The sequence below is a fragment of the Cariama cristata genome, unplaced genomic scaffold, assembly GCF_000690535.1.
Source record: "Cariama cristata isolate BGI_N322 unplaced genomic scaffold, ASM69053v1 scaffold3982, whole genome shotgun sequence".
Taxonomy (NCBI): domain Eukaryota; kingdom Metazoa; phylum Chordata; class Aves; order Cariamiformes; family Cariamidae; genus Cariama; species Cariama cristata.
Window position 1 is genome coordinate 76,987 of NW_009601959.1, and position 26,095 is coordinate 103,081.

Genomic DNA, 26,095 nt, shown 5'->3' on the forward strand with positions numbered 1-26,095 from the left:
ATACAATTTTATACTGAAAAATGTCAACTCCTGATCTTAGAAGGCCTCTGATAACTATTTATCTTGTGAAACAAAGATTATTCCAAAAGCTAGCAATTTTGAATAATTACTACTAGATTGAATACACTGTTTAAGCCATAATTAAGAATTTTCCTCTATGGATAAGCTTTCTTAAGAGAAAGCAGAAGGATAGATGTAATGGGGAATGAAGCCTGTTTTCCAGCATTTCTGTCACTATGCGTGGGTAGGTTTCCAGCTGGTGTAATTCAGCTGGAATAAAAGGGGAAGTTGTTTTCTTTGCCCATAATGTTCACAATTCCCATTTAATACTGAAGAAGTGGTATCCGCTATTTCCTGTCAGGTACATGTGTCTGTCCTCTTCTTCTGCAGCCATTCTGATTCTCTCGTATTCTGTTTTCCTTTCTGTTTCCTTTGTTCTTTTTGTTAGCTTAAGTCTCTTGACTTCATATTCTCTTACTTATGTAATTACTTACCATTTCCTCTAACAGATACAGACTAAATGATATCCTTTTGCATTAGTGAGGTATTAGGATCCCAAATTATCCCATATCATCACAGACAGCTAACAGGCAGAAACTGTAAGTTTCTACTTGAAATCTAAAACCGTATGTAAATACAGCCTGACTTTGATTGAAACATAAACCGTAGACACAGAGGGGCCTATTCTGATTTCTGCTGTACTGGTTGCAGTCTAAGTAGTTGCCTATGCTAAATCTCCTGGGATTATTTGTCTTGGATATAGACATAGGTGTGAGCAAGATCTCTTTGTGTGTGTGTGTGTTTTTGTGTGTGCATGCATGCTGTGTGCATTTTGGGCAGAACTTTTACCCAAGCTAGTAAGCAGCACTTGTCTACCACCAATGAAAAAACTTCTTTTCATTTTCTTGTAGTTTTGCATTTCTTACACATGTATGAAAGGTTTCTTGCTTCCTGACTTTCCAAAAGCTAAATTTTTTAATATAGTTTTGAATATATGGAGAAAAATGTTTCAGCTGTTTCCTACAGTGTCACAATCAAACACATTATTTTTGTAATATTTCCCTGCCCAGACACCAAATCATTTCTTTGAAGACTTGTTGAGCCCAGAGAACTGACTTGCCAGAACTCGAGAGTTTGTAGAAAAGAAGCATAATCCTTGGATTACAGAAATATCTTTTTTAATTCTAATGAAAATCCAGGTATACTCATCAAAGCTATAAGGATTTTTAGTCACATATGCACTATATTTAGTTGAGTTTGTTGTACCTGTGCAGCTATAGGCATGTTCTAACTGCAGTAAGCATGCTGCACGCCCAGAGATCTCCCAATTACTGATTGATGCCTCTGCAGGCAGGACCTCTTGGGCCATAGAAGTGCAAGCTGCTGTTATATCTTAGAAGCCATTTTGCAGCCCTCAGTCCTTCTACCGGATTTTGTTAATAAAGGCCGCTAAAACCACTTTGCGTAGTAGCTGACAAGAAATTGTTACTGCTCTTATAATGTTTTCAGCTAATGTATTTAATGGATTGTTATTCTCTCTGTAGATCAAAATGGAGTTTAGACTGTGTCAGGCACTGAACAACATCATGTTTAGCTTTTCCTAAGACTGTGCATTTGAAAAAGCAATATGAAGGTGACTATAGAAAGTGGGTAGGCTGAATCAGTGTGGTAAATCTAGTAGGATGCTCGCTATTCTCTACCATCACCACCTGCAATTACACCTTTTCACCTGTTAATCTGGTTGCTTCATACATGTTCTGTCAACTGCAAGAAAGTTCCAAAGGAGTGAAGACTTATGGTGTGAAAGCGACTTTTCTTATAGAACAAGTTTAATTGGAGAAAGTGTGTCATTTTCTGTTAAACAGTAAATCTGGCTGACAAAGACATCCTTAGCAGAGTGAAACAGAACTGAAATAGTAGTAACACTTTGAAGTAGGAGAAATACAGTTGTGTAGGATGTTAAAAAGCAGCATGAAGTCAGAATCTGATATAATACAGAAATTTAAAGAAGAAATTATTTATTTAGAACAATAAGCTGATAATGCAATCTTATTGAAAGTGATTTGAGCAGACAGGATGGTACTGAGTTTTCAGGACTAAGGTTTATAGTCAGAGTTTAGGCAGGAGTTTTGATTGTGTGGGCAGACAGCAAAGGTTATATCTTTGGGAAGTTTTGCAAAAAAATGACAGCTTGAGAAAGCTTAACTATTTAAATCAAAAGAAGAGTAAAATAAGATCATAATATCTTAGACAGGAAAAAAAACAAAGTTTTTTTTTGAAGCTTGAATGAAAAGAGAGACCTTGAGGAAAAGGGTCATACAGAAACTAGAGTTCAGAAAGTAGAAGTGAAAATTTGTTGTTGAGAAAAGTAAAAATATTAACAAAGAACAGCAGAGGAGCCCTGCCTATGTCCATTTTAGAGTACAAATGTACATGACAGGGTCCAATGGCAGGGTGAAGGCTGTACTGGATTTTCTATCATTTTGGCATAAATAAGGGAGTTAAAACACGCACAGAGAAGTTGTTGCAGGAAAGAGTTGTAGAGTAGAAGGTAGAAGAATTATACTCACTTTTAAAATAGCAAATATAAAGTTTACTAGCCAGAGTAAACTTTATATTTGACTTCATGAAAGCCAGAGTGGAGAAATTCTTTATGAGAAATGAAGTAGAGCTGAAGGCAAAAGTTTACGTGTAATGCAACATCTTCATAGCACTTATATGCAAAAGTAGACAACAGCATGGCAGCAGCAGTTGAAGGATACACATACAGGTTAACACTACTCAGGGACTGGCAAATGACAAAGGATAAGGATGACAGGTACCAAAAAGGCAGACAAAGTGACAAGGAAGGACACAGGAACTGAATGGTATAAAAGTGAAAAAGAAAAAAAAAAGAGGCCCACATTAGAGAAGACTGCAGGAAAGGGCAGGGGGCAGAAGAATTTATTGGTCTAAAATTTGAATTGGTGTGGAGGGAAGCATGCAAACTGTTATTCTCAAATCTATATAAAACAGTTATGTTTTAATTGTCCAATAATTATGACAATTAACTGTTGTCTTTCTATCTTCCTATTCTTGTGGATTTGTTTTACTGACCAGAAAAAGTGAAGTTAGCGTGTATCAGTAGGTCTTAATGGTTAAACTGACTAAAGCAATCAATGGGCAAAGCTTTGGTCTCAAATAGTACAAAACTGTAAAGGTGATAGGTGCTCTTTAACGAAGCTTGCACGATGGGTACCACTTAACACCTAATTAAGCAGTTCTTTTTCAGATTCTATGCTAGTGAGATTACAGAATAAACTTTCCGGGGCAAAACTAGCATCTGTTGTTTAATTCAGATGACAATGTTTTCATCAGGCTGCACTCTACCATAACAGCCAGAAGTCCTCATTGTGTCTCACTACAGTCGATGTCTTTATAGTATAGTGAAACTCAAGAGCTCATGGAAAATTCTTTACAGTGGATCTTTCAGATAGAAAGGAAATTTTCCTTGAAAGTACTAGTCTGGAAAGACTAATGAAATTTTGTCTAAAATTAACCTTGTTAATTAAAAAAAAAAAAATTATCCTCTCAATTTCCAGAATAAACAAACTTTGAAACAAAAGAAAAAAACCCTATCCCTAGCATGGACTTAGCACCTTTTTCTGTAGGATAAATTTTTCTTTACCATGAGATTTAAAATTATGTGAGAGTAAAAGTATAAAAAAGACAAGTTGACTAACACATCTCACTGCTGCCATGTTTGCTAATAATTGTCTGTACAAACCAGTGAGGGAATGTGGTCCAGGCGCACTCAGAACTCAGAATCTGATGTCTTTTATCTTTAGTCGGAATGTGGATCAGGGACCACGAGGGATTCGATCTACTCCTGCTCATTACAATACCCTGAACCGAATGGATAGACACCGTGTTATAGATGACCACTACTCCTCGGACAGAGAGAGGTAAATATCTGACTGGAATTAGAAACAGCTGTAGCCTACACTTATCAATGTGAATTACTTCAGCATCGTAGCTCACTAAAGTGAATAGCAAAATTACTTACCTAATCCCACAGATAAGCATTTCCCTACTCATTTATCCACTGGTTCCATGAGATACATTAAAAAATATACAGTGCACATAAGGCTGACAAAGCTGTCAAGTTAGTGTAGCTTTGCCAAGAGGGAATCTGAAAAATCTGTGAGAAATTGTGCAATGTAAGAGACGAATAGCTTAGTTGTCCTTTTTTATAAAAATATTTTTATGTGCTATATTAATAAGTTCTTTAAGTGCTGAATATATTTAAAAAAATCTAACAGTAGATTTAGTCATTTCTGCTGCTGAACAAAGAGGCATAAAAATGCATAATTTCAGCTCACTATTAATGTAATGTTCCCATTGGATACAGTGCAATCCACAGACATAATGAAAATCTATTCTAGCACTATGCTTGTCTTTTCTCAACTTTATAAGCCATTTTTATGGCGGAACAGTGGGAAAGCTTATGGCAACATGTTTTAGAATTAAGTCGGGGTCTTTGTATTTAGAGGTACATCTTACCATGACTAACGTTTTGCCTAATGGAACTTCCCAAAGAGTTAGCAGAGCTCTAGCAACTTATCAGAGAGGCATGATTGCTAGATATTGTCCTATTTCATAGTTGCATATAGCAAGGAGTAATACATATATTTTGTAATCTTATTGGGTGCTAAATGACTAGTATTGGAAGTTAATACTTTTACAGATGGTTGTTACAGGTTATTCCTCAAGTGACATCAAAGCACATAATTGGCGTTGCTAACTGTATTACAAAGAATTTAAGAAATCAGTGGCTTTTTCTGAGCAATATTGAACAGAAAAGGTCTTAATGTAAGACAAAATTTCTCAGAAAAAAATGTTATAATTAATTGTTCCTAATTAGGTAAGTTAGAAAAAAGTGTACCAAAAAGATAAAAAAAAAGGTATATTTATTCAAGTGATTTGTAATTGAATTTGGCCAAAAAAAGTCAAATGGGCAAAAAAAATTGAGATATTGAAAAGCAGTGAAGTATTTATCATCCAGAATATAAACTATTCATTACAAGTATAATAGATCATAGGTGAACCTCTTTTTTACATTAAACTATTAAACTTTTCTATTTAAGTTACAGAAAAGAAGAATTCCATTTAGTTGGCTCATGAGGCTACCTGATTTTCATACAGAAGTCAATAACTTATGGATTCTGAGCTGTTTCCTTAAAAGAAAAGAACAGAATGCTTTTGGGATAATATTATTTTAATTTTTAGGCCAATCATCCTTGAAATAGGATATAAACCTACCCTTAGAGCCTGTATATGCCTTATGGAAAGCTCCTGGGCTTGTTCACTGTGTGAGTTTGCTTGCTGCCTCCCAGATAAACGCGTAGCAGTGAAAGGTGACTTGAAGTACAGCACCACAATCTTTCCCCATCATATCAATTAATAACCCCTACTGGACTGGCTTGGCTTAGAGAAAAAGAATTGGTTTTTCAGAATAAGTCAGAAAAACAATGTCAGGAAGTGTTGGTGATGAGATTATTGATTTTTCACATGACCATTCTAGATGAATAGGCATTTGCTTGTTAGATGTGCTCTGAATCTCTGAACACAGGTTTATATGTCATCTATATTTTCCAAAAAACACAGAGAAGTTCTCCTTTTTGTACATGGTTAGTCGTCGCCTGTGTAATCAGACTGTTGCCTAGTTATGCCTAGTTATTGCCTCTATTGCAATATACAGTCTCTGAAGTATATTGGTTTTAGGCAACACCCAAGAAAATAGAAAGACTATTCCCAAACATTTATCAAGTTTTATATTCATTGTTAGTTTGACAGTGGCTTTATGAATGGAAATATTATTAGACTTCAGATTGCGTTAGTGAGTATTTGTGATACTGTCTGTGTTACTTAATAAAAAATAACGGTGTGTACACAAATCCCTAAAGTAACTCTTTAATGGTATCGATTCTGAAAACTGCTGGAACTGCAGGCAGTTTGGAGAAGTGGAAAAACTGAGCCTTTGCATAGGTTTATACTCTCTCTACTTGTCATCCTTGTTTTGTTCCACACTTACCTTTGGGGAAAAAAAAAACCAAAACCATCACACTTTGCTTTCCCACAGCTCTGATGGTTTGTTGTTTCCATGGCCCATTTATCACTTGGAGATGTTTGCAAAAGAGGGACTTTGAAAAAGTATCTTCTTGTAGACATGATCAGTTCCTAAGTTAAAATATGACTGAGGATATAAGTAAGAAAATTCTTTCTTTCCTTTTCTAGATAATTCAACATAAAGTTCTCTAAGGTATATGTCACGAAGGAGTTAGTTGAAACCACATACAAAAATGTCTAATGGCCTCAAGTCCAATGACAATGTAAACATTCCTTCAAAACTGGATGCATGGTTAGAAGTGAAAATAATTTTTTTAAAAAAAAAAAGCTAAAAGACATAAATTTTTTAGTTTAATTTGAGATTATTTTAATTTCAAACACCAAGCTTTTAAATATGTCAAATGTTGCTGTCAAATCATATACTGATTTTTGTTGGCAGGGTAATGTTACAGTTAAAATTTGTATCTGTTGTGTATTATCAGAAATGTCAGAATTGTACTGTGTATACGGGTAACTCAAAGTGAGAAATCAAGTTAATTTGTTACCTATATATTTAACATAGATGTACTAATTAATTTTTGTCAAAATGCAAGGAGTTTTTTTGCAAATACCCACATTGTTTTGTGAAATAGCCTAAATTTGTAATGGAAAGAAATATGAATGCTTATGACCTAACACAGCCCCAAGTTCCCTAAGATCAGATCTTTTATCTGTAATGGGATAACCTTGTAAACTTTGACATGTTTTAATAAACTCTCTAAACCAGATTTTTACCTCACTTTAGAAACTGAAACTAATCAAACTATAGAGAAAATGTTGGAAACAGCCAGATTTTACCTCAGATATTTATATTTAAGCTATCAACATAATTAGGTGAGTTAGAAGAACAATGTGAGAATTTTAGCATAGTTCCAAAAACAAGACATCAGCCGAAACTGTATCTGTGTATTACTTTCTGAAAGACATATCAGCAGTTAACAACAAACTCCAGGACAGTGAAAGGAAATTATACTCAGGCCCACAGCTCTAACCAGCTTAGATACTGTTTAGCAACTATTAATCTAACTATATTCTTTATCCTGGATGTGCCCTCCCTGAGGCATGAAATTGCTAATGGTGAATTTAACATAGATATAATAGGCCAGCGCATTCAGAGAATGCCTAACTCAAATAGTCTTGCCATGGAAACGTATCAGAAAACTCCTAAAGTATAAATGTTTTTCTACTAGGCACTTACAAGAAAACAAGAGAGAAAAAGGCAAGTTAAATTTTGTCCATTATCCCTTCATCAGGACTATTGCACAGTTTCCATTTTAAAGAACGAAAGTTATTATCTGCTATGTTAAAGTAATGGGGTAGTCATAGCCATGATTATTTAAAGAAATATTCTTCGTTATCTTTAAATCACTTCAAAGATTATATCTTGATATCCTGGGACTAGCATGACTATCACACCACTGTTACTGAGACATTATTTCGTTAGCACGTTTAAATACAGACTTTCTGTTGAACATTTTGTTTGTTTCATGTGTTGAAAGAAGTTTTTTTTTTTAAACATGTCTTAAAGTAAATGCCGAAATACATGCCAAAAATTCTGGTTACTATAATCAAACCAGAGAAGACCAAAATAATTCACTACCATGAGTCTGCTGCATGTTAGATAAGATGCCATTTAATTAGCTGCTTCCTTTATTTAACACCAAATTAAATGTGGCCAAGACCAATATAAATTCTGCATTTCTAAAAGCCATCTTACAATGGCACTTGCTTTATCTATAAGTACCAGGCTCCTAATCCAACATTTTTAATAGCTAGGTGCCAGATTAGGTCAAACTAGGAAAAGACTTTTCTGAGACATTGCACCATAGTAAAAAACACAAAACTTAACAGATAATTTTTTTTCATATTCTTTATTAAATACACAGCTGAATAATATGTAATTAAGTAGTTGTTTATTATTTAGTTAATATTTTACGGTACAATCAGTTAAGTCTATATTACAGATACATAGCTATTATAAAGGGTACCTGATGCTTTATGTGGAAATCCTGGGATAATATTTTCAATTTTTGGTTGTGTGTGTCATATGGGTACATACCCATATGCAGGTACGCAATGTCATTGTTTCTGTGCTTCTTCAAATACCCGGTAATGTGAAATAAATTTGCTGCTGAAAATTTGCTTATAGCTATGTTATAAAATGTATGCATCAACTTAAATCTCAATAATTACAACGTTTCTTTAAGTTCTTTTTCTCCTTTCAAAATTTTACCAGATGCATTAATAGTATATTGCACTTCCTAATTATTTTGTATATCTATGCCTACAAATGCAAGTAAAAAACATACTAGAGATTGTACCAGTAGGGATTCCTATAACTAAGACTGTCCTACACGTTCCATTAACAGATTCTGTTTTCAGTTAGTTATAATGTTGCCAAATACAATTTCCTCTCCCAGATCTCTCACTCATGAGCCCTGATGGATTTAACTGCTGAAGGAATTGCAATCCGAGCACACCACCATGTTTTAGCTTTGTAGTAAGGATGGCAGAAAGGAGAGTTTTCTCCTTAGCTGCTGTTATTTACAGTGGGCACATTACTTTGCAGTGAAATCACTGTTAAATTGCACAATTATCTGCACCACCCACCTGGTGCCTCCACGTGTCTGCTGAAAGATGGTAACCTCCAACAGCGCAATGGAGTAGAAAGGTGACAAGAGAAGTGCAGTGTTGCAAATGTAGCTCCATCTGTAAGGACTCATGGTTCAGAACCTTTGAGCCGAATTAAAAAACAAACAACAATAAAAAGTCGTAGATACATTCCTCAGAATAAAATGCACATGCAAAATGCCCATGTTAAAAATAATATAATTCAGATAAAAGACTTCAGCATTATGCCCTTTGGAGCAAGGACTTAAAATACATTATGGGAAGCACTGTGATAATGTGATACCAATTTTCTTGTTGAAAGTCATCTTGCTTGAATATGTGTCAGTTCACAAATTCTCTGCTGACAATTGCTATTGTTTCACAGCTAAAGTCTTAACTGTCAGTTGCAATATTTCTAGGATTTCATCTATCCCAGGAGATAAACAGGAATTTCTATACAACTGATGTGACAAAAAGCATCTATATCATTATTGGTGGAAAAACTCTTGATATTTATAAGTAAAGAAAATTAGTTCTCTCCTTTAAAAAAGCTAAACTATTAAATAAAACTATTCTGTTAATCTTTTCTATGAAATACACCAGGAGAAATTATATAACCAATGTTTTATTCTTGAATGGCATTTGCCATTTTCTAAAGGTTGAGGGCTTGACTTCACAGTTTATTTATGTAGTTTTTAGGTGTAATTTCCCAGGTGTTTATGGAACAACATGGAAAACATTCTACCATAGAGCACATTAACTCCTGCTTTGTTCAGATGAGAATCTAAACTTTTAGAACCATATCACTGGCCTGAATTGTTTGGAAAAAGTAACTAGTTGTAGTAGTTGCTTACCATCGTTGGAATGAGTAAGCTGCTAATAGGAAGTATAGCACATCTTTTCCTTGAAGCGACATCATTTTATTAGTTCCAGCCTCCTCTTCCCTTGAGCAATTCTGTGCTCAATCTTGCCGTCCTAACTTGATCCCAGGCCCAGTTTTTCACTTCATTCCTTCCCACAGTACTTATCCTAAATTTCATATGCCACCTCTCTCTCTTTTCCCTTCTACCAGTTTCAATGGCTCTTTTCCCCCTAAATTTCCAAATAATCAACCCAAAGAACCACCTGTTTCTTACCCTGCAGTCTGATTAAGCTAATTCCCCTTTTTTCACATTGCTAGAAAATTGTAACGTGTAAAGTTTGGGGTTATTTGGCTAAAGGCAAATTCATACCAGTAAAAAATTATATTTATTTTTTAGCAATCTTAATAATTTCATAATTGTCATACATTTAATTTGCCATTTCAATTGAAAAAGTGTAAAAAAGTGTTATTAAAAATGGCAGATAGTAGCATTGGCAATGATACAGTGTATTACTTAAATTACAATCAGATAATACACTGGAAAAAGCTATCAGAATAGACAAACAGTAATAGGATGATAGAAGTTTCTTGTTTCAACTAAGTTTGATTCATGCAGGCTCTAACAGTGGAACAGAAAGTCTTGTTTTACATTCATAATTATTTGTGGGTATTCCAATAAGCACAAGATTGTCAGGATGTAATAGTATTCCAGTACTTCATCCTTTCCACAGAAACACTTGGGAGTCAACTTCCCACTGTAATAGGGAAGCTTGATTGTTAATCAAATTATGGGACCTGGTCACAGAGAATGAAAATTGAAAGGAATAGATTATTTTCTAAGGCCTCGTCTTTACTATTGAGTAAAATATCCCAAGGAGTAAAGACCAGGTTAAACCCCTTGCACAGTCAGAACAGAAAGGCGTGCCATGGATGGTTCAAGGGGCCACTGTGTATGTGTGTGTGTGGTTTCAAGTGTGCTTTTGAGACTGTTCTGGTATGCCAAGCCTGTTCCTGGGTACTAAGTACTTCCAATTAGGCAATTTAATTGGTCACTGAATCACTGATCTCTGTCATGATTACCGTCATGGTTGATGGAGTTTTTTATGAAGGTGTAAGGAAATGGACAAATAGGTAAGCGATACCAGAAAATTTTAAGTCAACGCTTTCTGTTCACTTTAAGAAAGGGAAGTTATCATGTTTGCCTGTATGACTGGAAACTTCCTGTCAGAATAGTGGAAATCTGTTTTCACCTGATGCAGGACTGTGTGAGGGGATATATGTGTGTGTGTGTGTGTGTACACATTAGTGATCATACTGCAAAACCTATAGCACTGCCTTATCAGACTAACTTCATTATTTCAATATAAGTGAAATGAATTGCTGCTGCAAACTTTCTATGCTATCTGTAACGAAATACGTAGTGTTTCAGAAATCTGTGAGGATGCAGACTAATATTTTCATTTTGCTATACCATCATTTGATATACTTCTGCCATCAACTACGATAATGTAGCAAGTAAGGAATGTGTGGTAAAAGGCTAGAAGTCTAAATGAAGGTTGTCAAGAAAAAATATCTTGGAGTTCTTTTGTCTTTTTAAATATCTGCTATATCTAAACCTTGTCCATGTCTCCATGGTCTTCCGAGCATTCCAATCTACATGTGCATATGCAATCATGATTTTCATGAACAGCTCAAAAGGCATGTTTATTTTAGATGCAGACCTGGAACATTTCTGGAGTTCTTTTGCACTTAGGCAATGCAAAATCTTTTCTTTTTTACATTATGATTTATTTACATTATGATTTTAAGTGTTTTAGTCTGGCTATTACCCAAAGGAAAGTTGTGTATATTTCAGTTTTGGACAGTAAGAATTAAGTATGTCATAGTCATAGGCATTTTTGGTGTTATGTTGTTAACATACTTATAAAAACATAAAAAATTTATTTTAAGCTAAAGATATGAAGTAATGATAATAAAGAAACAAATAGTGGAGTATTGACTGGATGCTCAGAAGATAGATGGCATTTAAGCCTTTTGCTCTGCATGTTGAAATACATAAAGCATAGAAAAATATGTTGCCTTCAAATATGCATACTATCATATTTTGACCTTTGTGATGTCAGTCATTCTCTCTTCCATACAGATATGGCATGCACCTTTCCTTTCTTTTTTACTAGCCATGCATATTTTATGGAAAATATTACTGTACTTCAACAGAAAACATTTACAGACAGACACATCCTTACATGAATAATATCTCTATAATTATTATTGTTATACGGTTAGAGATACTATGAAAACGCATATTATGTTCTATATTCTTGATTTATGATGAATGCCTTGTACTCTAGTAAGTTACTGCATTAATTCATGTACAGAACTGATTTTTCTTCTTAATGAATTCAGACATAATCTTCTCATTTTTTATGTTGCACTTCTAAGAGCATTTTATAGTTAGTCATTCTCTATTATAAGTTAGATGGCATGGATAACATGGGCTTTAAAGAATAGGGAAAAGTATGAATAATGTAATGCCAGAGGATCAGGTCAAGTACAAGCTAAAGCTTACCTCACTTCTCTGTATAGATGAGCAGAGTCCTGGGTGATGAGGAAGCATATTTCAAACTTCTTAAAAGTTATTACATATCAAACTGTGTAAGTGGTGTATCTAAACACCAGCTTTCTCTGATTCGGAATTCCTGGGTAAAAATAATAAAAAAAAAAAAAAAAAGAAAAAGGTTGAACTGCCTGCTGTACATTTACAAGCAAAAGTCTCAGAACTTGGTAAGATCACTAGAGCTCTGAGTTTCTAGGACAAAACTTGATACCAGAGGTTGGACACTTAAAATAGTTTAGTGGGGATTTGAAAAGTAGTTAGGACTCAAATCCTAAGCAGAACATGAACTGATGGTGTTTCATTCACATACAAGTAAGTGAAGGGAACAGTCTGAGGTATTCCTTCTTATGAACAGTAAGTTAAGCTGCTTGCAAATAGCAATTGCATTCCCATTCATGTTCTGCAACACATGTTCTGCTTGAAGTCCTCGTTTTCTTTAAAGCTTTGCTCTTTAAAAAGTGGTTGAATATATTACATTGATGTCTTATACTTTTGAAAGACTATCAGGAAAATTTGTCAACAATTCACTAGAGAGATAAAAGGGGAAGTGAAAGCGAATTGTTAACAATAAAATGTCACCTACCAGCTGGAAGCACTTAATTGCTTATTAGTACTAATGTGACATTTGCAAGAGTTTTGAGTTGTTAATTCCAGGGCTGCATCTAAATCATTTAAGGGTGTATTCATGTGGATATAGCCTGGGAATGCCACCACATTGAGAATAAGCTGGTATGCAGTTGTTTGCCGTCATCACACATATCATAGCTGCTGTGGATAGACTCCTACTTTTTTATTTGATTGTTCTTCCTGTGGGTGTGCATATATTCTAAAGCAAATTTTAACATGATGGAATTATTTTTTAATACTTCTTGGCAGCATGTTTACTGCCAGGCTCTTATGGGTAGACTGCTTGTGGTACGCAGGCCTGTGCATTAGTTTAAGAACCCTTATACTTTTTGCAGCCTGCAGTGTAGCTCTCTGATTATTTTTGTAATTTTTAGTCCTTCTAAGGATCTCATCTTCAAATTTGCAGCAACCATGTCAAACTGGGCTGTGCTGAATTGTGTATGGCTTCTCATTCTTGTGACAAACTGCAAAATATAAATTGCATAGTCAGGTACCTAAGTTAGAAGCTTTTCATAGTGGTGACTATGCTTTTGCATTTATTTGACAAGAGGTGAGCACAAAGATCTCTTGTAGTATGTATAATTAACTTAATATGCTTATAAGGAATATTTACATGTGGCTGATGATACATTTTATCCACATGCAAAAGAGGCAAAGATAATAAGTGTAGGTAATATAGCTACCTGTAACAATGTGTTTGATTACTAGAAAATCATTAATTATAAGCAAATTAAGATATGAGAAATAAAAGTGGAGGATAAACATGAGGTTTTCTGTGTTTCTTGAGAAATCACTTTACACTTCAAATGTGGACTTTTGTGATTAGACATTCCTTTGAAATACCCCAACTTCAGAGGAGCTGTAGACCAGGGACTCCTTTGCTTTCTAATAACTCCTTGTAAATTGGAAGAAAAAAACTACTTCCAAAACCATTTTTTTCAGGACTGTGTGCATATACTTATAGTAAAAGAGAAATAACATTCTTCTGTTTTTGATAAATGGAAAATATTTAGTGCTGTGACAAATATATTTAAAATATATAAATTTTGACATGTTTTCAAAATACAAACAAAATAGAAATACTTTGGTTTTATTATTTTGACATGCATGCGTTTGTTTTTTGGCATATTCTGTTACAGATGCTAGATCTCTTTGTTAATTATTTAAATAATAACAAGGCTTTTATCTAAATTCACCTTTTATCACAATAGGATAAATATTAGGAAAACTTACACTCAGAAATGGGAAAGCTCTGGAGCTAGCTGTGTGGGGACAGATTTCCCAATGATGGCAGCCTATCAGACAGACCAGATAAACCTCTGCCAAAGATATTATACTGAAGTTATCACTGCCTTCAAGCAAGGGAACAGGCAATCTGACTTCTTGAGATTGCTTTGAGACAGAGATTTATATGTTTTTTCCTCCTAACTGAAATAATGTGGAAAATCCCAAATTTTAGCTATCCCCTTGATTCATGGTGTCCCACTGGCTCCTCAGACTGAATGTGTGAACCATATCGATAATTTTATCTTTAGAAACATATATCAGATTTCTAATTTTGTTAATAATTTCAACGTTCTATACAATACTTTTGCAGCTCCTGTATTCTCAGATTTTTATGTCTTCTGTTGTGTGATGTGTATCAGTCCTTCTCCATCTTATTGTCTCATACTTGTATTTTTCTTTCTGCCACCTACTCAGTCATTATGTTACTTTACCTCGTTCCCGGTACACCCAGTCCACAGAACACCATTACAGAGATGCCAGGTATATGTTTTCCTCTGTGTGACTCTGTGTGGATAATACATGTACTTCTACGTACGTACATGTCCGCTTCTGTTTTTATTAGTCTGTGTATAGTGGTAGAAAATTTAGAAATGTGAAGTTAATATCAGCATTATCTTTCTTAATATAGTACTTAATATAACACTGAGTAATTCATCATATGTTTCACTTTTTAAATGTTTTTTCACTGCCAATAGTCTATAATTGGTGGTCCATGAAGATGATGCTATATTTACATCATTCTGATGTCTTTTAAGAAGTCAATAATTATTTAAATCAACAAATGCAAATACCTACTAATACTGTGATTTCCATATACGGAATGTCATACATGTATGGCTGTGTTAAAGATTACAATAAGTAAAACTGGAGTGTGATACCTTTCTCATAGTCTCAGCTGCAGGCCAATATACCTGAATTTTTCAAAGTAATTTTGCAAAATTCACCAAAGTTCCAGCTGAGTTTTGTTGCAGTGTTTTGTTCTGTTGCTGACATTGCTTGCTTTTCGTGTTGTTTTGTCCTCATTTCATCTTTGTGTTGCTTTTCATTGTGTTCACCCTTTATGTTTTGGCAGCCAGGATCACACAATGTATCCTCTATTTTGTGAAGATGCAATCAGATTACTTCGCTCCCGTAAGATGTGCCGTACCTATTCTGAGGGTGCTTACTATGATCTTGAGAGGTATAATTGATGTAGAGCATATCATTAACTCTGCCACTTATACTTTGACAGTACTGTTTAGTTTCCAAACTGAGAATGTGATCTATGTTTTAAGTGATAAACACATACGGTGAAGATGTTTTTTAATACTCTCTGAGTACATATGCATCTAAAACTGACTACTCAGGACTATGGGTAAATCCCAAGAGAAGTTGAATAGCTTTATAGAAGTCAGTTTCATGAATTAGATTACATGGATATTATAAGTAAGTGTCTTTGTATAGCCCTTATTTTTGCTGGAATTTTTCAAAGTGCTTACAGTACTTCTTCTCTTTGAAATAATGAGCAAAAGCCTATCTACTGCAAAGTACACATGAATAGGGTCATTCTGAAATCTCATGCTTTACTTAACTGAAAAGTAGAGTGAAAAGTAAAGGCTTATGTTGTAGATATTTGTATACTGCTTATTCTGTAATTTATGAGTACTTGTATACATTGACAATACCTGTGTGTGATTAGAGAACATCAGAGTTCCTATTTATATATATGAAATATATGGGTGAGAGAAGTTGAGCCCATAATAATTTCTATGGAATAATTATACTTGAAATTCAGTGGCTTTTAAGAGATGTAACAAGACATGCTGATGTAGTACTGTGATTATGATGTTTTCAGAAATATTGCAAAACAGGAAGAAGTCTACATGGTTGTGTGTGAGTAGAAATAAGGATATTAATCTGATAAACTGTGAGCCAATGAAAAGGAAGTGTTGCCTTCAGATCTTAAATAGCAGATATAACGGTTTGATATGGCTATTGCTTTACAAGAGGGGCAATGTAAAATTTTCCATAGCAAGAACTATAGAACTCTTGATATAGTAACTTCATGGCTTCCCTCTGGATGTGAGTTTGTCTGAGAAGTTCGTTAAGGCTTGCTCTGGATTCAGATCATATATAACCATATTTTAGTAAGGGTAAAACTACTTTTGGATACAGAAACAAAGCAGAATCTGAAACTTTTATAGTAACATAGAAGTATTCCTACTTTTTAAAAATTCTCCAAAGCTGAAGTATAGTAGACATTATAACCTTTACAATTCAGTTAAACATTTGTTTTGAAATGATGCTGTTTTACATGAAATCAAATATAAAGCAAGTATGTAAGTAGTTCAGTCTGCATGTAGAAACTTTAATAAGGAGAGGGAGTTTGGGGTTTTTTTTGGAAAATATGTGATGAAATGTGCTCATACGTATGCTATTTCAATAGTTCGTTTTTATATACTGTTTTTTGCCTTAGTTACATACTCACATTTGCATTAGTCTGTCTGAACCTGTTTCAGATTGCTGTTTGTATCTGTGACTTCAGATATTGCTGAAAGTTGGAGCTATTATCAAATTGTCTTAGTTTGAGGATCTTGACTTGCAAATCTTAATCTTTGTTTCTACAGAAATTAATTTCTCAAAAACAAGTAAAAGCAATGAAAATAAAGGGAAAAAGTGACAGTACTTCTTAAAAATGAAAAAGCTGGGATTTAAACAGCAAGATGGAGTAAATCTTTTCCAGGGCTTTATTGAAGAGAAGGCTATTAAAGCTAATTCTTCCTAGGGTCAGAAAGGAAAATCTGACACGAAGTGGAATATCTCTAGCTCACTGTTAGAACAGTATCTTGAGATTCCTTGGGCCTAGGAACTGATCCTGGATTCTCTGGTCCTCTTGAATCCAGGCTGCCTGTGGGTAACATTACTGTTCAAGTTACTTGAGTCATCTTACCAGATATGCACTAGTCCGAATAGTAGTGACCTCATAGCCACTATCATAGCCACTATCATTTTTCCTAGTTTTTCATCCTTTTTGTCTTTCCATGTTCTGACAGCAGTTTGCTAGGTATTTAAGGACTGTTTAAACCATAATCTTTATCTAGTTCCTCCTTATCCATTGAAAAACACTAAGTAATTTCCTCTTCCTTATTTTATTTACTGGAAATATATGAAAAATTACTTTTTAAACAATATTTCCCCATTTATCTTTACACTTTTTACCCGTTTAATGCTTACTTTAAATTACATTATTTTTGTAGGTCAAGGTGTTAGTCCTGTCTTAGTTCCATCTGCTTAATCAATATCATGTCGATATCAAACAACCGCCTCTTTTCCTGTCTTTCACTTTATTAAGCATGTGAAATAACTTTCCAGTTTCCAGTGTTCATCAAAATAGCCAACATTGCTCTGCACAGTCCAACATTCAGGGAAGAGTCTCTTATCTGAGACAGAGAGTTTTGTATCTTACGTCACTGTGCATCCACCAGTGTGGGTGTCCTGCAGGCAAATATGTCATATGTATACATCAGTCAAAATTACTTACCTTCTTTGTTATTCATGGCTCCTTTCATTGCTTGTTTTGTAGTCGTTCACAGACAGCCCATGAGTTAATGGTCTCTAGCAGTTTTTTTTCTTTTTTGCCCTACAGAGTGACTACTTGGTCCTCTTTCAGCTTTTCTCTGCTGAAGTTTGTTTCAGTTACTGTTTATCAGATTTGACAGTCTTTAGTTCATTAGTTCTAGGATACATTTACTTTATCAAAAACCTTAATTCCTGAGTTCATTCTTAGGCTATGGCACTCATCATTTTGTCTTCGTGATAGTTCCCCGCTTTTGAAGAAGTCAAACTGTTTCCCTCCCAAAAGAAACAGAGGCGCATTGACAAGGTACTTACTCCAGCATATGCCTAAGACAATAAGCACATGTGCACCTTCAGTGACTTCAGTGCCCTTTGGACCCAAGGCTTTCTCAAGAGCACCTTGCTGCTCAGTACCCCACTCAAGTTTTCCTCCACTCTTTAATGGGATAGTCAGCATGGTAGCACTATGTGATATCAGTTCACACTGCTGCAGCTACTGAAATCGAACATACATGACATCATGGCTGGACATGTAGAGCCTTACTGATTCTTTTATTTATATCCCCCAATTCACAATCCTATAGAGTTATACAGGCTAGTTCATAATTTGACAGTCACCCATTTTAAATTGGCTGACATACACATGATCTCAATGACAGAGTAATGTTCTCAAGATTTTTATCCCAATTGTTTTTAAAATTAAAATATTAGCAGTTCCTCCCAAATAAAAATCTCCTGAAAACCTCACTGTATGAAATTCTTTCTCAACTTACCTATCTCAGAACTCAGCTTGGTCACTGAGAACACCACACAGTGTGCTGTTTTAATTTTTTTCACTCAGCCTTTCAGGTTAGTGTTTGGAAGTCAATAAAAGCTAGTTTGTGTACATTTTGTGCAGGACGGGAGGTTTATTTCAGGCAGAATTTCTGTTGCTTCACTCAAGAAACAAAATTTTGCTTCTATTTTGTTTCTGACTTTCATTTTACCAGTCAAATTTTCTAACATCCATATCCTATTTTTGGTGAAATTTCTTAGTTGCTCAAGTACTGGTTTACTATTGGTGTAACTTTTCACTCCTATGAAATATGTGTGCATTCATCAACTGTTCTTAATACGTTGTTAATTATTTCTGAATATAATTTGCAAGTAGAAGTTTAAAATTACTTATATATGAAAATATATGTTCAGAATATACTGCTGAGCTGTAGATAAATGTGCTCTATGTTCATCACTATCTTAATAATACAGTGAGGGAAAAGATAATGAAAGAAGCACCCTTTAAAATGTCTGAAATATCTGTGCTGTTTATTCCATATTCAGGAGGACTAGGCAGGAGAGAAGAGTGCCTAATTCATATTATGACGACACAACCTATACTCCTGAAAGGTATTTTAATTTATATAGTAAAAATAGATAAAGTTGAGTAATACATTTTTTTTGAAGTGTAGTCTAAAATTTTTAATTGGCCTATACTAATGATATTTAAATTTACAGTGCACTTTATGCAGTATTTCTCTAAATATAGAACAACTAATCATCATAGTTTTAAGTACCTCATTTACTTTTAGCCCTGCATTAACTTGATTTTACATTTTTTTTAAAGCATAATTCTTAACTTAAAATTTTTTTTATTCATTAGATGTGGGAGGAAAACTGAATAGTACAGAGGAGATAGGTACAACTTGAAGGTTTTTTCCCCACTTAACTGCAGCATATTTCTAATGGCTAACCTTTTCAATCTCTAGGAGTGATTCTAGGACAATTTAGAATCCTCATTTTCATTCTTTTAACAACCTGGGTCATTTAAGAAGGTCCCCAGCTTTTGATATGTTACTGCCCATATTGACTTAAAAAAGGACTAACTGAATGCCCTCAAATTGATTTTGGGTGCTAGCTGTGCTAGGACCAAAAGTACTATTGTTCTTCCTAAATTTTGATATGCATATAGTGTAACACAGTGAACATAATATAACTAAAATCTGACATGTAATCTGAAAACTTTTGGAGTGTCTCTGGAAATAATATTTGATAACAGCATTTCATGTTTTAAGAGCTAGTCAAAGTCCAAAAAGAAGGAAATCTGAAGAAAGAAGTGAGTTGATGTTCCTCTCCCTTTGTACAATTAAATCTTCTATATTTCTCTGTCCATTTTTAAGTCAGTGTCTGATTTTTGTCTACAGTATGGAGCAGGTAAAGCAACAATTATTTTCTATCTAATAGCAAGAAATTTTGTTTTTATTCGATTTCTATGAATAAATACAGTCCTATTTAACAAAAAATGAAGTGCACTGCAATTTTAAAACCATGCTTATATATTTGTGGTGTCTATAATAAAGTACTTTTACCGAAGAATCTTACTTAAAATATGGACTAACTGGAGAGATTGGCTTCAGTTTTAAGGATATAGATGATCAGGGAGAGTGTAAAGATATACGTCGTTCCCCAGCTGTATTCTGATTTAGATTGAACTAACTCTAAATCTAATCTAAAACGAAATTAGATTAAACTAAAGTAACTTTCATCCAGTCATTTATCTGGCTACAAACCATGCAAAAAAAAAAAAAAGCCATTCTCCATACCATCCAATTTGATATAGAAGAGACAACAACAGCTAAGTGACATTCACATACTGCACTCCATACTTTCTTCCCTCAATGTAATGACCAGGAGGTGTGGGATTATTTCGTTTGTAAACATATTGCAAAACCTCACATTCTGAAATCTGAGAAGTTTGGAAAAAAATGGAGTCATGCAAAAAACACTGCTGTGATTCCCAGGAACAGATCAATGAAAACACTTGGATAAGTGTACTCAAACCATTAAAAGTTCATCCTGCAGACTTTGGCTAGTACAGACAAAGGAAGATTTATGTCCAGGTTGATAATACGGTGGTGTCACAATCTTTTCTGAAGATCCCTGCTTTGCTTCTCACTCACTGTCATGTGGAAATCATTGAACAATGGGACTATTGCATTTCAAAGGTTTTATCCAAGCAAGATCCTGAAAATAAGGAATTCCAGAGATCCAGTTGAAACCACTTAACCAAATGTTGGATGAATTGTATATACTCTTAATATTCTGGAGTAATGGCACATAAACAGTTTGTCCCCTGCCCTGCTTTCTGAAATTAAAGCTGCTTTTTTGTCCTAATGTTCCTTTTCTCAATGGTTCTACTTAAGATAAAATGTTTGTACATGTGTTTCGTGTTGTCTTTAACTGATTTGCTGAAATGATGCTGCAAATGTTTATGTAGCCCATTTTCAGTACCTGGAAGAATAATACAGGTATAAAATTTAATTAGTTTTCATGGTTTGATCTGGATGAAGTGAGTTTTCTTCTACTTCTTAAATAACTGTAAGAATTAACCACCCTATCAAACAGAAAAAATAATAAATTTGAAGAAGTTAGATATTTGAAGTTAATAGCAGTATTTTAAACTATTGCTGCATAGAATGTTATTTTTGTTAATGTTATAGCTCCACAATTACTTTTTAATTTTTCCACAAACTCAATAGCTATTGAAAATATGAAGACTTTTGTGTAAGAAAAGATAAGGGATCCATAGTCTTTATGGAACTGAAATTTGTGACTAAACTGCTGAAAAGAATAAAGGTCAAATATATTAAGAATTATATTAGCAAAAATCAAATATAATTTGCTTGGGTTTTAATTAAAAAAGATATGGTTTTCTTCATACCTGAGAGAAAACAGGAAATGTACAAAAATTATTTGGAAACATTTGGAAAGCTTCCCATTTTATTGAGAAGTGGTCATGTCATATGAATTAGTGTGTTATTAATAATACATATGTTTATTTATAACATTTCTTTATTTTAACTGCATTGTAAAGGTGGTACAATGGTGCAAGTTCATGGGCAGATCATGTAGTCAATGGTTCAGCTGAAAAATATGGGTAAGTAAAGAGTGTAGTGTTACAGATATAGCTAAAATTTATTTCCAGTCTTTATAAAAAGTATTCATTTATGTACCAAAGTTATTCTTAATAAGTATATTTTTCTTCATGTCTGTCTTTCTTAACTCAGGACTAAGGTGCATTTATATGCTAGTCTTTTTTCCAAGATTAAGCTGTTTTGTTCAGCTACAAGTAGAAAAAGAACATTAATTATGTTTGAACTATTTTTAAAACATGTTCTCACTGTTCAGGGCTGCTTTAATGAAAAAGGGCTTTTTGACTGATAATACCTGCCTACATTCACAGTGTTGGGGAATGTGTCTTTGAGACTTAATACTTTTTACTTTCACAAATAATCCCAGTTCTGTCTAACCTATCTTCCTGTGTGATTGATGCATAACCCATGCAAAGTTCTGTGTACCTTACAATCTTCAGTTCTTCCCAGCTGCAGTTGGCTTGTGATCAAGGGAGTGCACAGACTTTCCTTGCTATTAGTTCTTTGACTTTACTGCTTCTCCCACATTTTCTTCTTGCTCTTGCAACATTTTTCTTCTTTATTTTTACTTACTTCCTTTGTGAATGTGCACAGGGCTTGCTTCTTTCTGCCCTTCTTTTTCTTGTAAGTAGGAGCTGGACTATGCCGGTGGCATATTTTGGCTGACAAACAGACAACCATACGGTATGGGTCCAAAATGTTGGCAAATCCTGAAGTTCTTAAGTAAAACTCCCACACAGTTATTGGGAACTCTTCCTTGATGAAGACTAAGAGTTACAAAACCATGTATCAAAGAGATTTGTAGTGAAATTATACAACACAACGCTATATATTGGTGTCTCAAATGCTGTAATTTTGTGCATACAAATACTTAATAACATGTAAATTGTGCATGAATATTGAATTAATTACTTATTAGTAAATTAATTACTGACGGTATTTTGAATTTTGTGTTTCTATTTATTCTTTTGTGGTGATACAAGTCAATGTATCTCTCTGGAGAAATAGTTATGTACCTGCAACAGATCACTGGAAGGCTATTAGACTATACACAGTTGAATATAACAAACCATATTAAATTATACTATATACTGAAAACAGAAGATACATATATAAAAGGGATTAGTCACAGTTCACCTGCAGTCTTAAGACCATTTAAATAAAATTGTGATTCATATTTGTTCTTTATATGTTGACTAAAACAGGAATTCTGTTTAAGGAATTCAGAGACTGAAGGAGAATAAGTGACTTTGTCGAGTTGAAACTAAAAAAATATGGTATAAACCAGAATTAATCTTTCAGTATTTTAATGCAAGTTTCTCTCTCCTCTAGAGAGGAGAGGTTTGTCTTTTGGCTCAACATTAGTGCAGCCACAGAGACTTACTTTAGACCATATTTCTTCCCTAGCTTCTCAAACCAGAGTGCCACTGTTTGCTGGCTCTTCAATTTTAAGTGTTTGAAGAATACACTTAATTTGTACTTATGAGAAGGGCCATGCTTATTAGTTCTACCTGGGAAAGTGCACAAGCATACTGAGAATGGGCAGCATTTGAAGAAGGCTGGAAAGTGCTTAGTGTAAACAAAGGTTTTGTATTTGCTTTTCATAGTCACATTAAGTAGTTCTGGTTTACTTCACTTGTCTTAGATTTAGTACTGTATAGATGCTAAAGTAGATAAATGTCAGGGGAAGAAAAGAGATTTTTAACCTGAAAAAGAAGCTTATTTGTTACTACTCTCTGTCCCCATTTAAATTTAGCTCCAAAAAGCTGTGGAAAAAGAAATAAAAGATAAGAACATTTGTTGTGAACCAATATGACTTTTAAGTGGACCATAAGGCATAGAACATACTTTAATAGAATAAAGACTACTGGAATGGATCAGATTCTCTTAAGATCAATGAATTTACAGAATGCCTTTAACAGAAACAGTATGCTATTTTGCTCATTTGTAATTTAAGAGCTTAAAAGATAATACAGTCTTACATCACTGCTTATCTTGGAATGATCTGATTGAAACCCTGGCCTCATCAAGTGACAGAACTCTTCTGGACTTCAGTGAGGTCAGAATTACAGGTCTATTGCCAAAAGTTAAGATGACAGATAAACACATATTTGCAGTATGAAGCCATGTTTGTGATAATTTACTAATTAAATGTCTGCCATATTATTGGTGTTTTAAAATGTTACTAGAAAAAAAGAAGCCAACTAAATACTGTGTGCCATGTACAAATAAAGTTATATTTAAGATCTGAGGAAAAAATCCCACAAAACCTACCAAGAACCAAGTACTTTTCAAAGTTTGCATTTAGCACTGCACTGTACAAAGGCATATTTAGGTACATGTTTAATTTTAAGCCTACAACTAATTCACTTGATTACTCTAGAGTCTAAGTGCTCTGCTGAACTGCATTTGAACATTCAAGCCCTAGTAGGAAATGCTTCTCTGTCATTGCTTCTCTCTCAAGCTTCTCTATGCACTGTCTCGTATAGCACTTACTCTTCAGTCATGAAATACATGTTCATTAAAACCCTTGAATGTTCCTGTCATTGCTCATGCGTTATGATACAACAGTCAAGATGAGTGTGTGAAATGGGAAAAAATGTGTAAAAAAGTTAGAATATAAAGCTGAAACACTTATACTTTGGAATATTTCTAATATTTTTATTAAAATTTAGATTATTATCATGGAGAGAATTGCAGCAGTATCTTCAGTTATAAAACTGAGCTGGGGTGGAGGCAGGGAGAAGATTTCAGCTCTCTTCTTTCAAAAGCGTTCTCAGCTTTTGAATGTTAATCAGTTTTATCATGATCTTCAATGAGTCACCTTATGAAGACAGAGATATGTGTTCCCGCAGTGTGATTCTTTAATATGTGTCAATTGAGGGTCTATGTTAAAGATGGTGAAAGTTGGAAGTAGTTGGCAAAATACAAGGTACTATAAAAGGCAACTGGCTATATAAATCAAAATGTATGTTACGAGTACCAGAAACAATAATGTAAAAACAAACACTTAACATATTACATTATAGCAAAAATCTGCCTAAGTCTCAAACTTTTAAATTAGTAGTGAAGGAATACCTCCAAACATTTTATATTGTAGTCACAGAATAAAAATATGAGTAGATGTCAATATGGTAAAGTTAGTGCAAGCTAAATGAGTTGATAAGACATAAGGCAACATATATGTTGCTTGCATTCATTGGTTCACCTCTGTGTAAGGAAATGGTAGCCTGCAGGGCTCATTTTTTGAGAAATTACCTTTGAGTGAAGTACTGGAAACTTATTCTTAAACTAGTTAAAATTAACTAGTTAAGTGAAATTAGTAGTATTATTATTAGCTCATTTGCTATGTTTGCTTTCATTTGAATGCAGTTACAAATAGTGTTAACTGGAAGTTAAGAAGCCTCTTTCTCAAAAGCATTCACCACTTCTTTTTGTTTAATGTTGAGATTTTCTATGAAGAAGAAATTGCTTACATATTTTTACTATTTTCCCTTCAAATGTACAAGTTGCCTTTCTATTCCTCCAAAACACAAAAAATTAATTTGGTCTGATTTTACAGATAAAGAGGATATGAAATATTTCAGCACATTTCAGCCTTAATTGTTCCAGGATTGATACTACTTATTGGTTTTATTGATATTTGATTGTAATAGCTAGCATAAACCTCTGACTGCATCCACAAAGTAATTTGGGTTGGAAAGAACTTTGAAAAAACTATCTGGCCTAGCTCCCTACTTAAAGCAGAGCTTTGCTATTCCTCAGTAAATCAACGATGATGAAACATGTTTTGGAGAGTAAATCTCTCTAGATGTAGTTATATGTGCTTTCTTTAAGCATTTTTATAATTGTGCCATGCCATCATGTGTTAGCATGATTAGATATGTCTACAACAGAATCACCACGGTGACTACAATGCCATGCACAGGGGTTTCGGTAGCTGTAGCAGTCTGTGCATAGCAGTGTGGAGCACAATGTGCCTGGGATTGCAGCTGAGTTCTCTGCTTTGTCTGCTTAGCTGAGTTAGCTGATAGAAAAGTGGTTCAGATACTGGCATGTTACGGTTTAGTCATGACTGTGACTGTCATGTAGACATACCTGTATTTATCACACACACCACAGTGTAATGTGCATGTGAATAGATCATATGAGTGTGTGATGTATGTGTATAGATATATATACACTATATATATATAAAGCACGATAGAGTATTACTGCAGCAAAACTATCTTGCTTTGCTTCCTGGTTTTGTTTATTTTGTAAGAGTGCCTAAAAGCATTACATTCCTGGCTTTTAAAAACTATAGAAGGACATAATTTTATATTAAGTTTCTTTACAGGTATAGATGAGTGATTTGGTGAGATACTAAGTCACCAGTTTATCTAGATATTTGGCAGTATACTGCTCCTTCCCATTTTCCCATTTTCCATTACAATACTTATGACTCAAATTTAAGTTTGCTTGGTACTAGTAACCTCAGAT

At 34.2% G+C, this 26,095-nt stretch overlaps 1 protein-coding gene across 1 annotated transcript in view; it reads left to right on the forward strand.

Annotated features, from left to right (window-relative positions):
• LOC104169657 (regulating synaptic membrane exocytosis protein 2) overlaps positions 1-26,095 on the forward strand; it is a gene marked incomplete at its 3' end in the record, with an annotated part of 130,956 nt that overhangs the window by 55,865 nt on the left and 48,996 nt on the right. The window contains exons 13-14 of the mRNA XM_009710635.1: positions 3,828-3,944; positions 14,565-14,630. Coding sequence (XP_009708937.1) covers positions 3,828-3,944; positions 14,565-14,630 — 183 coding nt within the window. The remainder of the gene's footprint in view (positions 1-3,827; positions 3,945-14,564; positions 14,631-26,095) is intronic.